At 38.1% G+C, this 15,205-nt stretch overlaps 1 protein-coding gene across 7 annotated transcripts in view; it reads left to right on the top strand.

The window, feature by feature from the left end:
* The window catches only part of VPS13B (vacuolar protein sorting 13 homolog B), a 482,877-nt gene that overhangs the window by 85,704 nt on the left and 381,968 nt on the right, over positions 1 to 15,205 (top strand). For all 7 annotated transcript variants that reach the window (XM_075415801.1, XM_075415802.1, XM_075415804.1 and 4 more), the window contains exons 14-16: positions 583 to 752; positions 4,501 to 4,695; positions 6,302 to 6,426. In XM_075415801.1, coding sequence (XP_075271916.1) covers positions 583 to 752; positions 4,501 to 4,695; positions 6,302 to 6,426 — 490 coding nt within the window. The remainder of the gene's footprint in view (positions 1 to 582; positions 753 to 4,500; positions 4,696 to 6,301; positions 6,427 to 15,205) is intronic.

Raw genomic sequence — 15,205 nt, 5'->3', positions numbered from 1 at the left:
CAAATACACAGAATTGAACCTGCCCAAATTCAGTGCTCTTGAAGGTGCAGCTTCCAAGTACTTAAACTCCAAATCTGTCAGAGGATTTTATGAGGCCAAAAAGCAAAATTGAAAATAAAGATAAAATTAATTTCAGTATTCCCATCAGTGTTGGGTATACCTCTGAGGTCATTTCAGACACTTTGGAGGCCATTTGTTTCAATCACAAGCCTCTTGCTGAGTAAAGAGGGGTTTTTTCATTGACAACTCTAGCTTAATTTTGAAGTCTTAGTGAAGAATGTGTCGCTGTTGTTTTGTATTTATTAGTTTACAGTAATAGTTATACAGCATAAAAATGCATGGAAACAATCTGTGGTAAACTGTTAAGATGAATTTCTGAGAAAGAGCTATACAGATTTCAAAGTAAGGAAAATTCAGTTACAATTGCATTTAGCCTTGGGTAGAACCAGTGTGGAATAAATTAACTATGAAAGGGTGGGGAAAGCTTTCCATTTTTTGCTAGTCTCTAACCATTTCTGAAACAGCAACTGTGGAGAGATTTTTATATATTTTAGTCAAACACATAATCTTGATTTATTGTAGATATTATGGATGGAAATAGAACTATGCCAAGCTCAGAAGAAGTAGCATCGTTGGAGGAATACATTCCCACTCGACTTACAACATTCACTGTTCTTAAGTGTACAATTGTAATCCCTGTAGCAGAATTCAATTTACTAGACCACCTGATGCCCATAATCATGGGTGAGAAGGTATGTGTGCACAGATACTTATTCAGTTCTTTATATCAGCATGTGCTGTTTCATATAAATTTTCTCACTGGGCTGTTATTCCATGTGCCGGATGTATTAGTTCCAAAGGAGTGTGGTGCCCATGAGCCTTCCTTTTGGATAAGACAAGTGATGCGTGCAGTGACTAGCTAGACTTGTAAAATGAGGGTGTTATGTACTGGTAGGAAAAAAGAATTTGGAAGAAAAAAGATTTTAAGTCATCATGCAGATTGAAAAGATGTAGCTCCAACTTGAAGTTTTTTACGGAAACCTTTTTATCAGAAGAGTTTCTGTTACGATTTTTCTATGCAGGTCTTCCTAAACTTGGTCAGGTCTGAAATCTTTGAATATATAGGCTCAGTACAGACTTCATAGATGTGAACAGCCAGCTCTGTGTATACTAGTTCCAGTGAGGATGCCAGCAGGACTGGCTGTCAGTGAGCATTTAACTGCTGAGTGACTAGCTCAGAGAGCCTTAATTTGTTTTATGTTCTGGAAATATGTAGTATTACTCCATCTAAAGAAACCTGTACTGGTTTTATTCCTATGGGACTCCTTCCTCAGTGCACGAAGCTTGAGGTACTGCAGGGATGAATCGGTATTTAGTAGTGAAGACTTGCAGTAGGTTTACCTCATGTGGCAGAGGTTGGAATGTATTTTATGCATAAGGGAAGAGATGGCAAGAAGGAAAAAAAAAATCAGTTCTTGATTAAGTTCAATTTATAGGACTTTTTAAACACTTCCAATGTGTTTCACAAGTGGACACTAAGTATGTAGTCCTTGTACTTGAGGACAAGCTTTTTTAGTGGGATGTGTTTTTCAAAAGTTCTCAGTATCTGCAGTTCTAATTAAAGCAATGGGAGTTAGGCTTTTATTTGTAAGTAATTTACTATGCTAAACATTGAAAAATTGGCATTCAAACTGACTTCCAGAATTGGTGAATTATTTTTGTATCAGCCTTTCTTTTCAATGATAATTTCTTGTCTAAAATGGAGATGAAGTTGTACATTCTGAAGGTGTTATGAAAATAACCTTATTAGTATTTGTGAAGCATTTATATGTAAGAAAGCCAAAAGCCATTTGGAAAAGTTTATTATTCCTTTTTTTTTTTTTTCCCCAGAGATGGATTTGAGTAGTATTACATGATGGAAGGTACAAGGACATTAAATTATCTTGATAATGTAATAGATACCTGCTGACTAGTGGAACACTCCCTAACTTGTGCTGTATTTTCTCATAGAATTTGCTTGTTTACAGAATGTTTATGTGATTTAAGGTTGTATGTGTATGCACAAGAGGACAGAGTATGGAAAGTCTTGATTTGTAGAGTTTCTTGTAGTGGGCTTGTATAACCATTTTCATTGTTGAAGTGAAATACAGTAACGTACAGATTAGTAACTCGGATCACTAGTCTTTAGGCTGCAACATATGTAAAATTTCAGGCATGTGCTGTTTACTTGGTGAGTGTGCTTAAGGAGTGTGTATCTCTTTCTTAAAATTAGACTGCTTATCTTTTCAGTTAAGGTGGGTGGAGTGAGAGAACTGGTGAAAAATCTGTTATCTGTTGATGTATTAGGATACATTCAGAAGCTTCTAATATTAGAAAACTGGACCTGACCAGATGCCTAATGGGAAGCATTATTTCCTTTCAGTCTGGAATAGCCTAACGAATCATTGTGCTTTTCACCTTATGGGCATGGGCAGATGGTATTTTATAATGGAAGAACAGCCCCAGTTTTATTGTAGGTTTGAGGCATACAAGCTGAATTCAAGTGAACTTTTTGGTTTTGATTTTTTTTGTAGGGTGTTTTTTTTTTTTTTTTGACTTGGAGTTTCAATTTATGTTTCCTGAGTGAAGCCCAGCCTGTTATAATAATAATTTTGAATTTTAGATTGAAAGTCATACATACATCAGCTTATTGTCCTATTTTGATACAAATTTAATAAAATTTTTAGATTCATAAGATAATTTTGATTAGAAAAGATCTCTGGAGATGATTCCCATGGGTCCAACATCCTGCTGAAAGCAAGTCCATGCAGAGCAGGTTGCTCGGGGATTGTCCAATCAAGTGCTGAGTTAGCTCCAAGGATAGAGATTCCATAAAAAGCTTTCCAACAGACCTGCTTGAAATTGCCTGCTTCAGCTTTTGTCTGTTGCCACTCATCCCCTCATGGTACAGCGTTGACAAGAGTCTGGCTCTGTCTTCTTTGTACCCTCCCAGTAGGAAGCTGTAGACAGCACCAGGATCTCCCCTTGCCCTTCTCCAGGCTGACTGCCTCGGGTTGTCTCAGTCTCTCCCGAGGGAGAGCTCATGTGCTCCAATCCCCTAACCACTTTGGTAGCCTTCCAACAAACTTACCCTGGTATGTCCGTGTCTGTCTTGTACTGCATACAGTACTTAGTCTAATGGATACTATGCAAAATGTAGTTGGACATGTAAAATTGTGATAGATATTTTTTTGTAATGGCATCTTTTTTTTGCTGAGATGCCTGGCCTGACTGTGAACACATAAGACAGCCTAAAGGTTAGATCAGCATGAGTCTAGTATGGTGATAGTGCTTTGGAGTGATAAAAATGTAAGCAAATATTTTATAGAACAAAATATTTTGACTTTGCATATTCTTGTAGTGGGTTGACCTTGGCCAGCTGCCAGGTGCTCACGCAGCCGCTCTCTCCTTCCCCTCCTCGGCAGGACAGGGGGGAGAGAATAGGATGGGTCAAGATAAAGAGGGGAAGATCACTTACCAGTTACCATTATGAGCAGAACACACTCAGCTTGTGGAAAATTGATTTAATTTATTGCCAATTAAAATGTATTTGGATAGCAAGAAACAAAGACAAGAATCAAAATAACACCTTTCCCCCGATCTCCCCTTTTTCCCAGGCTTAGCTTCACTCCTTCATTCCCTGACTTTTCTACCTTCCACCCCACAACACAGGGGGATGGGGGATGATGGGGGGTTGTGGTCAGTCTGTAAAGGTTCATCGCTGCCACTCCTCCCTCGCACTTTTCCCCCACTCCAGTGTAAGTCCTTCCCACAGTCCTTGATAAAAAACCTGCTCCAGTGTGGGATCTCCACCAGGCTACAGTGTCCTGTAGGGCACATCCCCCTGCTCCAGTGTGGGGGTCCTCCTTGGGCTGCAGTGCAGATATCTGCTCTGGTGTGGTCTCTTCACGGGCTGCAGGGGAACACCTGCTCCGCCGCGGTCTCCTCTGTGGGCTGCAGTCCGTGTATCTGCTCCTGTGCCAGGAGCACTGCCTCCTCCCTCTCCTGTTCTGACCTTGCCATTCGTGTTGCTGTTTCTCACTTTTTGTCTCTCGGTCCTCTCAACCTTTGTGGCGGTTTTGCCCTTTCTTAGGTGTGTTCCCAGAGCGGTGCCGCCAGCTTGGCCCACAGGCTCGGCTGTGCCCTGCGGTGGGGCCGTTGCAGCGCTGGCAGGAACTGGCTGTGTTGGGCACTGGGCCACCCCTGGTCCGCCCTCACAGAGGCCGCTTCTGCAGCCCCCCCACTGCCAGCACCTGGGCACATGCACCTAAGGCAGTTATAGGTAAAAAGTTTAAACATAAATGTTAAACTTCAAAGAAATTATTTTGAAAATATGTGAGGATTTATATTATAATGACCATGTAGATTTCCTTGTGTGTGTGGAGGTGAATATGTTGATACGGTGCATAATACATCTGTAGTGTAATAATTGCTTGGGGTTTTTCCCCCCCCCTCCCCTAGAACTTAAGCGGACTGTTAAATGCTGCAGCCTTCCAGCCCCTGCGGCCCTTGCCTTCCGTCCGAATTCTGGTGGATAAGATTAACCTGGAGCACTCAGTGCCAATGTATGCCGAGCAACTGGTGCACACGGTCAGCAGCCTCGGCCAGCCATCTGACAACCTGCTCCATTACTGTTACTCACACTGCTATCTGAAGGTAAGAGAAGGCTAGAGATCTCTGTCTTGTTACAGTGTGCTCATAAAAAGTGAATAGAAGTATACATAATCCAAAGTGTTAGCAGGTTTCTTGGGTGAAAGTTTTCAGCTTATCTAAAAGGACATAAAGGCATTTCACAGAATGTCGTTGTTTGGGATCGCTGCTTCTGACCTGAGCCAAATGTTTTGTAACATGAACAGAGAACTTCACACGAGGAAATTACACAGACTGAAGGCCCAAGGTCTTTGTGACAAGATTGAGTTAAAATAATTTGGAAAGAAATCCTTCTGCACTTCTGGGATAATGTTCATAGAATATGTAGATCGCAGTGAGTTGCACTTAGAAACTTGGTTATGAGCTAAAAACATAATTTCTAGTAGTATTGATAGAGCAAAACGATGATAGTGGAGATGAGTGAAAAAGTTGTCAAACCATTTTTTTTCATTTGAAGAGGAAAATCCTCTGAATGTTCTCAGTGAAAGACCCATTGTGTGAGAGGAGTTCTTATTGAGAGACTGCGAGAAGTTTAAGAAAGTACTGAAAAAGTGCTTTGAGATTATTCAGTTGCCATCTGTTGAGATTTTAGTAGAATAAAAATCTGAAATCCCAAGCGGAGTTTAAAACGGGCCTTTCAGCCTTTTAGGACGTGCTCAGGCAGTTTGAAACCTCTTGGGTGCTACTAAAATGTAAATATTTACTCCTAGTACTGTTAATTTTGCTAAATTTTTCAGTTATGTATTCACTTCCGTGCTGATATCTCAATACATATTTAGAAAGTGAAATTCTTACTATCTGCATAAAATAAACTCTTCCAGAATTGCATGGCGAGCTTTCAGTTTTCTGGGTGATATGTTTACCTTCTGTCACATTTAAAATGGTTGGGATGGCAGTATTGGAAGTCATCTGAGTTTCTCAGTTTGAGGGGATTTTTTTCTATTGAAATACTTTTTAGCAGCTGTTTGATCAGTGTTTGCAAAATGTGGACTTCAATTTTGATTTTTATAGGGTTTATTTGCTAGCTTTAATATATCTCCCAAAGTGTTCTGTTCTTATGTGAATGGTGGCACAGCACGTTAAAAAGTAAATTCTACAACCATTTGTTTTACATATTGAACAGGGAAAAATCATAAAGAATAATTGTGATGAACTTTTCTTTAGATGCTCTTACTAAGAAAAAAAGCTTTGAAAGGAAACTTCTCATTTCCTTAAAACCCAGCGTTTTTTTAGGCCAATATTGCTATAAGTGTAAAAAATGATTTTATTTATTTTATATGAAAGGCAATTAACAATCTGCAGATTTCAAGGATATAGAATAATGTATCTTAGTCGATAAATTCAACATTTTTTTAAATTTCAGCAGACTGTAGTTAGATTTTTTTGAGTGAAGAAAATATTTTTATATGTATTCCTATTGGGACTTTATTTTAGTTAGATTTTTATCATTATTTTTGTGTTTGGAGAAAAAGGAATTATCTGAAAGTGATACATAACTAATTTCATATTTATTGAGTTTATTTTAAAAATGTATGTATTGTGACTTAAAAGTAACTTCAAAGTGATCGAATCATGTGATAGTATACACATTGACCAGCTTAATTTGTTTCAGATATTTGGTTTTCAAGCAGGACTGACTTCTTTGGACAGTAAAGGATTGTACTGCTTCCCTGTTCCAGTTATCCCATCATTCAGTACTGCTGTTTATGGCAAGCTGATCAAGTTTCCCAAATATTGGTGAGCATTAAGCATGTACAGTGTATTTAAGTAATGTACTCAAGTACTTTTGTGTTTCTGATGAATGGTTTAAAAATGCCAAGCTCCATGTATATCCCTAAACTTCTCTGTCTCTTCTATCATATTCTACTATTAAGCCTGTTATCATTAATAAATCTGCTTGTAAGGATAGCTGTTAGAAAGAATTTTAGATGTTTGTTTGGTTGAGAGAACAGGCTATGCAAGCCCCATAGTAAATGGCTTTCTTCTAGACCTTTTAGAATTCTGTGAACCAGTTTCTGTTCTTCCTTGAGTGGATACAAAAACTGAATTTATGTACTGATGGCAAGCTTGATGTGTTTAACTGAAAAGGTCAGCTTTTTCTGTTTTAAACTCAATTGAATAAAAACCAACAAATGGGGAAAAAAAACCCAATCCAAAACACCCCAACCCCACAAAAGTATAGTCTCTGCTAGACTTTTATTTTGTTACTTACTATGTTTGGAAGTGTTTTAACATTTTGATCAGGTGTTAAGCTGTTTGTAGTAGTTCAGATTTTAAATGCAAACATTTTTGTAATGAAAACAATTCTGTGCTTTATTATGAAATGAGCTGCATAAAATTATTTTTTTAACTTTATTGTCGTGGAAATTCAGTATTTAAATTTATTTCTACAGGTTAAATCTGGTGATAATAAATGTGTAATAATTTTTATTAATGAATTATACTTATAAAAACTATTTTCAATAAAATGCATTTTGCCAATACTTTGGACAGAACGTTGGTTTTCTTTGTCCCTCATTTTGAGCAGCAGCTGTCTGTAATACTACTTTATGACTAAATCCATACAAAGGATCTTAGATAAAATGACAAGATAACAGGAGCACAGGTTAATGCATTAAGTATTTTGGCTTCAAACATTGTGTTGTATAGCTAATTTGTAACAGCCATTTTGTTGTGAAAGTTTAATGGATTATTAAAAAGAAAAGTCTACGTTCATAGTGCTACATAGACAATATACTAATTTATCTCTTGTTAGCTGGTATACCATGTTATATGTAAGAGGTTCTTAGCATAATCAGCACACCACCAGGTGGTAGCAGCCTAATTGACTTTCTCATAATTTCCATCAATAGTTTACAAAACTACCAACACCTTCAAATGAATTGCTGTTCTGTTGCGGTGTTTTGCTAAAACATGATAAATGTTACCAGGATAACACAATACCGGCAGTAATCAGAGTGCTTTAGTGCTCTGGTAGAATTGACAGCCTTTTCTGACATGACCGGACATTCAAGACTACGCTCTGGTTAGTGATCCCTGTTAGTAAACTGTAGAAATAAATTAGTACTTAACAGTAAACTTAAATTTATTTAGTATGTTATAAAACCCATGGTTAGTTGTGCAAAACAAAAAAATTATGGTGATGAAAAATGGTTGGAAAAAATCTGTCATCTGACAAGTTCATGGTATTCGAGTGCTAGTGCTTTCTCATGAGTGTACATGCGTGCTCTTTTGTGTGCGCTTGTGCTCGATCTATTGCTTGCTCCTGCTTAGCTTCTCTTGCTTTTCCGCATGCGCTGTTGCACGCTTGCCATCATGCTTTATCTCATGTGTGCACGGTCTTGCGCTCACATTCTCTCTCTCTCTCTTTCTCATGCATTCTCTGCTTCTCTCTCTTGCTTTCTGTCTTGCTCACTTTCTTTCTCCCTTTTAAAAATACATTGTATTACGATGTGTGCCCAGATGGAAAATAGAGTGTGGTAGACTAATAACATAGGAAAATAAAAGCAAGCAGTAGTTTTGGGGAGTGGAGGCAGGGGAGCATTCCTGCCTTAAAACAGCAAATCATCTATCAGCATTTGTTAGTAGATCTTGTAAGACCAACACTTATTGTGATCTAATGTATTTTAAAATAATTTTAATAGCTTTCTCACTTTTTTCTGTGATATGATAGCTTTCTAAACCTTCTTTATTAACAGTGTAGAATAATTATGTAAACTTAACTTATTCCAACAATTTATCTAAACTAAGCAACACCAATTTGCGGGTAATAGAGTAGAAAAACAAATGAGTACAGCAGCAGCCTGGTTAAATGAAGTGTAGTTTGAAGTGAATAAAACTCCAGATGAAATGCATCAAATATCACTTAAGCTAAATCGAAATCAGCATGAGGACTGAGAGCTTCATTGAAGTCATGCAGTGAGTGAGAATTAGTCTGGTAGGATAACCTGGTAATGTCATTAAACTTAAATTTGTCCGCCTTCCTCCCCCCAAATTATACCACCTGCTTTATTTGGATTTTGAGATTTCACATTCCAGGGTTTCTTAAAGTGTACACATGTGATGCTACATGTGTTCTTCTATTTCTTCATAGAAAATATATACCACAGACCATACCTTTTAAAAACAAATACATTTTATGAACTGTTATGGAATCCCTCAGGTAGTATGTTTTGAGTTAGCAGTGAAAATCTCAACTTTATTTCTGACATAAATCAGTAGAATAGCTATCTTTTCTAGTTTCAGTATAATAACCTCAAAATGTATATGGTGTATAAAATACTGTAGTAATATTTACTTTTAAAGCTAGTTGATAAACATTGGTAGCACATTTCAACAGGTAAAATTTTGGCAATGTTAGCCCAGTAAATTCCAGTAAATAGCCATAAATGTTACAAAAGTGCTGTTTCATTTACCTACTAGATTGATGTCTGTTTTAATTTCAGTTAATACCTTTCTTCTTACAAAGAAATGTGCTCAAGCTCACTAGTGAACTAAGTCTTGGACATTTTCTAAATTGTATAGCTAATCTGTTGTTATATGAAAGTAAAAACATCTGGTCTTTTGTTTTTGTCGAGCATAACAAGATGCAAAATACAATGTTAATGTCAATATTTCACAACTACTTTATGTAGTGTTGCATGCCAGATTGTAAAGCAGCTTTCAAAGCTTTCAGGAGGATGTCTAAAAACAACTGAGAATTAGCAGAATATGGTTAGAAGCCTAGAATGAATGACAAAAATGTTTATTGCCAGACAGAAATCTTGAGAGGAATTAGCCGATTTCCTTGTCTTTTTTTTTTTTTTTTTCTTTTGACTACAGTGTCTGTGGTAAAAGATGAGGTAATCTAGTCTAAGACACTTTAGTGTTATAACCCTCTGTCACTTATAAAATATCACTTTATTGTGCTTCTGAAGAATTTTAAAGTGGTATTAAAGAATATAGATTTTGAATAGCCTTCCTTTATTTCTCTGATATCTGGATTGGTAGTGAAGTGTGTTGTCTGTATATTTTGAGCTAGATACTGATCTAGTTATGTGTGTTGTTTTATTGCTTTTCTTCTTTTCTTGACTTGGTATTCTCTAAATTCCCTTCATATGATGAGTTTTCCAGACTCTTGTTTTCTTTATCAAGTCTATGTGAAGGTTCTAACTTACTGTCTCCACCTGTAATAGAATCACAGAATAGTAGGGGTTGGAAGGGACATCTGTGGGTCATCTAGTCCAACCCTCCTGCCGAAGCAGGGTTACCTAGAGCAGACCGCAGAGGACCTTGTCCAGGTGGGTCTTGAATATCTCCAGAGAAGGAGACTCCACAACCTCCCTGGGCAGCCTGTTCCAGTGCTCCGTCACCCTCAGAGGGAAGAAGTTCTTCCTCATGTTCAGATGGAACTTCCTGTGCTTCAGTTTGTGCCCATTGCCCCTTGTCCTGTCGCTGGGCACCACTGAAAAGAGCTTGGCCCCATCCTCCTGACACCCACCCTTCAGATATTTATAAGCATTTATAAGATCCCCTCTCAGCCTTCTCTTCTTCAGGCTAAACAAGCCCAGCTAAATAGCTTTTGATACTCTGAATGCTGGTGGTATTAGATTATAAATGGGGATGAAGTGATCTGTCCCTGTGTCCTTTCTGTTCATCATCTTAATCCAGTAGTCTACTTTCAAGGGGTCTGTTTCCTTGATAAGGAGTCTCCTCTTGCTCATTTTGAGACCAGAGCAGTATCTGCTGGTTTGCTGTCTGCAAGGAAGCACCAGTACAGACTTGACTAATAGCTGGTCATGTTAAATTGGAGTGTGTGAATGAAGCTTTTATGAACAAGTTGAGGACCTGCTGGGTAGAGAAGTATCTAGGTTTTCATGGCCTGCACTTTAGTTGTTAGAGTACAGAGCAGTTATTTGACTGTTCTTGAATTGTTACTCTATCAGAACAAAAATCTGGAATAGAAACTTGCAAGTAGATCTAGGTTATTACTGGTAAACAAAAAACAATTCTTTGAGAGACAAAATGGATATGATTTTTGCAAAGATTCTTTCTTTTGATCTGTTCTCTGCAGATACTGTCTTAGGAAATAAATTTCAGTTTAAGCATAGGCAGTGTGCTAATCTTAGTCAAGCAGTTTCTGATGAGGAAGAATTCTGGACAACGTGAGATTTGATTTGTGTTGGCATTGTGTCTCTTTCCTTCGGCGTTTTTATTGAAGAGCTAATCATTATTGACAAAAGCTGACAAAAGTTTAAAATTTGGTCTGCTGTTAAAGTAAGTCACGTGTATCCTACGCTGGGCACCTCAGCTGCGCAGAGATATGATGTCACTTATTTCACTTGTGAAAGCTGTGGATTCCAGTCCTGACATAGTTATTTTATTCGTATATGCCCTCACAGTACTGAAAGATCACTACAGAAATCTAGATAGAGATCCTCACATGGAATATATATGTGTATTTTCTTGTTTTTATGAACCCTTAAGAACATTTATATAATATAGCTGTTCTTAATATTTCAACACAGATTTAACTCTAAAGGTAAATATTTACTATGTCTCTAGAATCTGTTGCATTTACATTAGATTGGCATGTTAGGTCATAACCTCCTTTTGGCTGCCTATTGTACACCGATACTGAGAAACATACTTTGCCAGCAACCTGAACATCAGCATTTTGCGTTTTCTTACTTGACTTCCTAGGTTTTGTTTTGACTTTGTCACTACGTAGGTGCCAAATGATTGCTTTGTAGACATAATTTAGTTTACCTTTTTAAATTTCTACTTTAATATTAAACATTACAAAAACTGGGGATTCTAAAGACCTTGTGTTATTACTGTTTTGGTTTCTGCTCAAACTTTTGTTACAGTAAAGGTATTTGTATTTTTATACAGCTTTACTTTCATTTTCTTCTGTCATGTATCCCTTACAAGGCAGACAGGCCTCTCTTAAAGCCACGCAGTGGTACACCATTCAGCTGTGTTCTTGTTGACAGAATTCATCACTGGACTCCTTACACAATCCGGTAAGGTCATTCGAAGCTCCAGTATGAGTCAGGATGTGCACTTGCTCTTGTCTGCCTTCTGGGTTGTCTTGATAATCCTGTGTGCCTTTAATGGTATCACAATGAGTTGACCAGAGTGAGAGCAATTCATGTTGATCCACAGGCAGCATGGTAGATGAAGATCTGGCTTCCTGCACAGTAAGAAGTTCTTTAGCAAGGAAATTAGCTCCTGATGGCATGGCCTTCACTGACAAGGTACTACTGTGATGACAGTAGGAGATTTTGGGATTCACTGCTCACCGAGGAGAGGATTAAAAGTGTATAATGGGGATCAGGTGAACTAGCTGTCTTGGTTACTTTTTTTGATTGAAACATCTTTGCAGGGCATGTCCAGTGGACCAATGCTCCTTAGAACTAGAAATCACGGTAGATTTGTGAGCTTGAGAGTCATGAGACGTAGCTCTCATGCAGTTCAGTGCTGTTGTGCTAGGAAGAGGCAAGCGGACCCTGCTGGCGAGAAACACAGAGCCAGTTATCCACAGACCGTACATTAGATTGTAAATCTAGGAAGTTTTCCAATAAAGGGACACTTGGGTCTTGATTTTGGCAGCCTGCTTTATTGACTAGTCACAGTAAATCAAGAGTAATGTCAATTTAGACTGGATGTGGATTGTGTTTCGCATGGGCAGTTGAGGGGCATGCTCAGTTCCTGGGTCAGAAACATAAACAGGTTGAAAACACATGAAACTAATTTTGTAGCACTCAGTTGTGACTATTAGTTATGTCAGTAATTGGATATAACTGCCAGATGAAAATTCAGGGTATCCTTCGAAACAGAAGAGATCTGCGTTTGCATGCCTGAACAGATGCCATCAGCGTGTGGGACAGGAGAGTTTCAGCCACATCAGCATGATGTGCGTTAGAGCTAGTATGTGTAGAAACCCATTTCAACTGTTGAGAGATGTCAGTGATATGGGCAGTGCAAAACCAGACAGAAACAGTCATTCTCTTAGGTTTTGCAGAGCTGGTTATGTATAGATGCCTCAGATGTGAACAATCAGTCTAGGGCCTATGCTGGATTGCTTTCGGCATTGTGTAGGTCTCTGCCATGCCTAGAAAATGCATCAAAGAACATAATGCTAAATCAGATTTTTTTTTTTTTTTACTTTATTGGTAGCTGTTTTTGATATAGTTTTGTGAGCAACGTATTTGACACTTTCAGAAGTTTGGTTTGCTGTGCATCTTTGTGTTTGAGGAGTAGGCATGTCAATACACTATAGCAAGCTGTGAACAGTAATACAGCGTGATATAACACTTAGTTGTAACAAGAGAGTGATTTTTCATTGATAATGTTGTTTGATGTATCTTTCATTATAAAAGTTAAAGTAGACCATGCTTGCGCATAGGGGTGAAGGTGCTTAAGGAACTTGTATGGAATATTTTCTAATCTGCACTGATATTAACATATCAAGTTTCAACATGAACATTTTGGGGCACTTTTCAACTGCACTCTTCTGGAAGGAGCTGTTGTCGGTTACCAAGAACAGCCCTCTGTCCAGGAGGGGTTTTACATTCTGAGTACATGACTTGCAGCTTGATTAGTGTGACTACAAATTAACTTCAGTTGGAAACCTCTAGGTGGTTTGTTTTTTTTTTTTTTTTAACCTGGTCCAGATCTAATGTTACTGCTTCTCAGCAGATGTGGCAGGCATCATTTAGCAAATCTGTTAAAAGTGCACTTCTAATCAATATAAATTGGAAGCAGTTGTATTTTTTGGTTGTGTCCATGAGGAGGAAATTCAGTGGAGTTGACAGTAAAGGGTGGTCATCTGTAGTGTTTCCAGTGTAGTTATTTAGACTAATTAATTGTCAAGGCTTTTCAGTGAAAGCAAATTAAGCATATTAACTAATATCTGTCCAGGGAAAGTGATTGCACATGGTGAATACTTTATCCTGGTTGTTGTAACTGTTCCCATCAATATTTGCTAACATTTGTACTAAAAACAAGTAAATGGTATTAATTTCAAAATGAGTGTGATTTTCAGGGTTAAAGCCACATTCTGCTTTGCTTGGGACAGGTGAAAGGTGTTAAAAACTTACTGTCTGAAAGCTGGAGTGCTGTTATGCGGCATAAATACTAAAGAAAATTGGAATCTCTCACATATATTCCTTTTGTATTAGATGTATTTGGAAGTTCTGTTTCTCTTACTTAGTGTTACCACTATCTGTAGAAAATGTCTGTCTAGGATTCTCAGTTTATGAGGTTGTACCCATGTAAACTCTGGCCATAAAGATCCGGTGGTGGCAATTCTTCATACACAGTTTGTCCTTTATTTCTTCAGAATTATGGCTGGTATTTGATCACCTCCCCCCACCCTTAAGTGTATCTGTGAATCATAAAGAGAAATACAGTCTCTGAGGTGGCATCTACACTACTAAATAAAACATTCCGGAAACCAGTCTGTGGCTGTGAGGCCAGGTGGCCTCTCGTGGCTCAGTTCATATCCACATGCCTACCTGTAGCTTTCCTTTCCACTCCCGAAAGGAGGAAAAAAAAGAAATTAAAGCTGAGAGACAAAGTCAGGCTTCAGACTGGGGGCAGCTTTTGGCAGGCTTGGTCCCTTCAGCGTTGTCTGAGAAAGTGCCAGCTGCTGTGGCCTGAAACTGGCAGGGAACAAGCTAACAGGCAAATGGTACGCACAGCCACAGACTGGTACTAGACCCTGTGCTTGGCTGCCTTTAGTTAACAAATAAGGATGTAACCTGCTTGAAACTTACATCCTGAACCTGAAGGGCAGGGAGGTCAGCTGTGGTGTCATCCTGCTAGCCAGCCCCATTCAAACGTTTGTTATTACATAGGGTTTTGAAGGAGCATACTTCAGTGTGACAGTTGTTCTCTTTCCTTTTACTTTTTTTTTCTTTGCATCTTCATTTTAAGAAAATTCTATGGGAGTTGATAGGATTGAAAGCAGTGCTTTAAAAATTTGTAGTTGTTAAATACAGTAACTTGAAGGAAAAATTAGATTCTTTCATGCGTTAGGAGTTCTAGTATATTCCCTATAGAATTACGTATCTGAAATTGTTACTCACCTTGTGTACCAAGTAATCCTCCTTCACCAAAGCTGTGTGTTTAAAGGCTTCTTGAGTAAGCTATATGCTGATTGAATAAGCTATATAGAATTGCTGATTTTGTTTATCTTTTTACGGTTACCTTCGTTATGCTTATGGAGCGTTGTTATGTTGCTGTAGCATACCCTTCTTTGACTGTGTAGGGCTTCGCTCTCAAGTGGTAGGCTCCATTTCCACCTGGAGTGAGGTATCAGAGACTCTATGGTCTTAAATTACGCACATGTTGTTACAAGCATGTTAATGTAACACTCATTTGAATTTGATAACCATGACAAATGGTGACTAAAAACATTTTATTGAAAAAAGTGCTGTATTTATCTTCACTTGGAGCAACAAGCAAACCAAATGTAAGTGCTAATGTGCATGTTCACCCATTCAGCTGCCGTAACATCTTAGCAGCTTTG

This window comes from Opisthocomus hoazin, chromosome 3 (genome assembly GCF_030867145.1).
Source record: "Opisthocomus hoazin isolate bOpiHoa1 chromosome 3, bOpiHoa1.hap1, whole genome shotgun sequence".
Taxonomy (NCBI): Eukaryota; Metazoa; Chordata; class Aves; order Opisthocomiformes; family Opisthocomidae; genus Opisthocomus; species Opisthocomus hoazin.
Note: the sequence above shows the minus strand (reverse complement) of the source record. Positions and strands in the feature narration are given on the sequence as shown.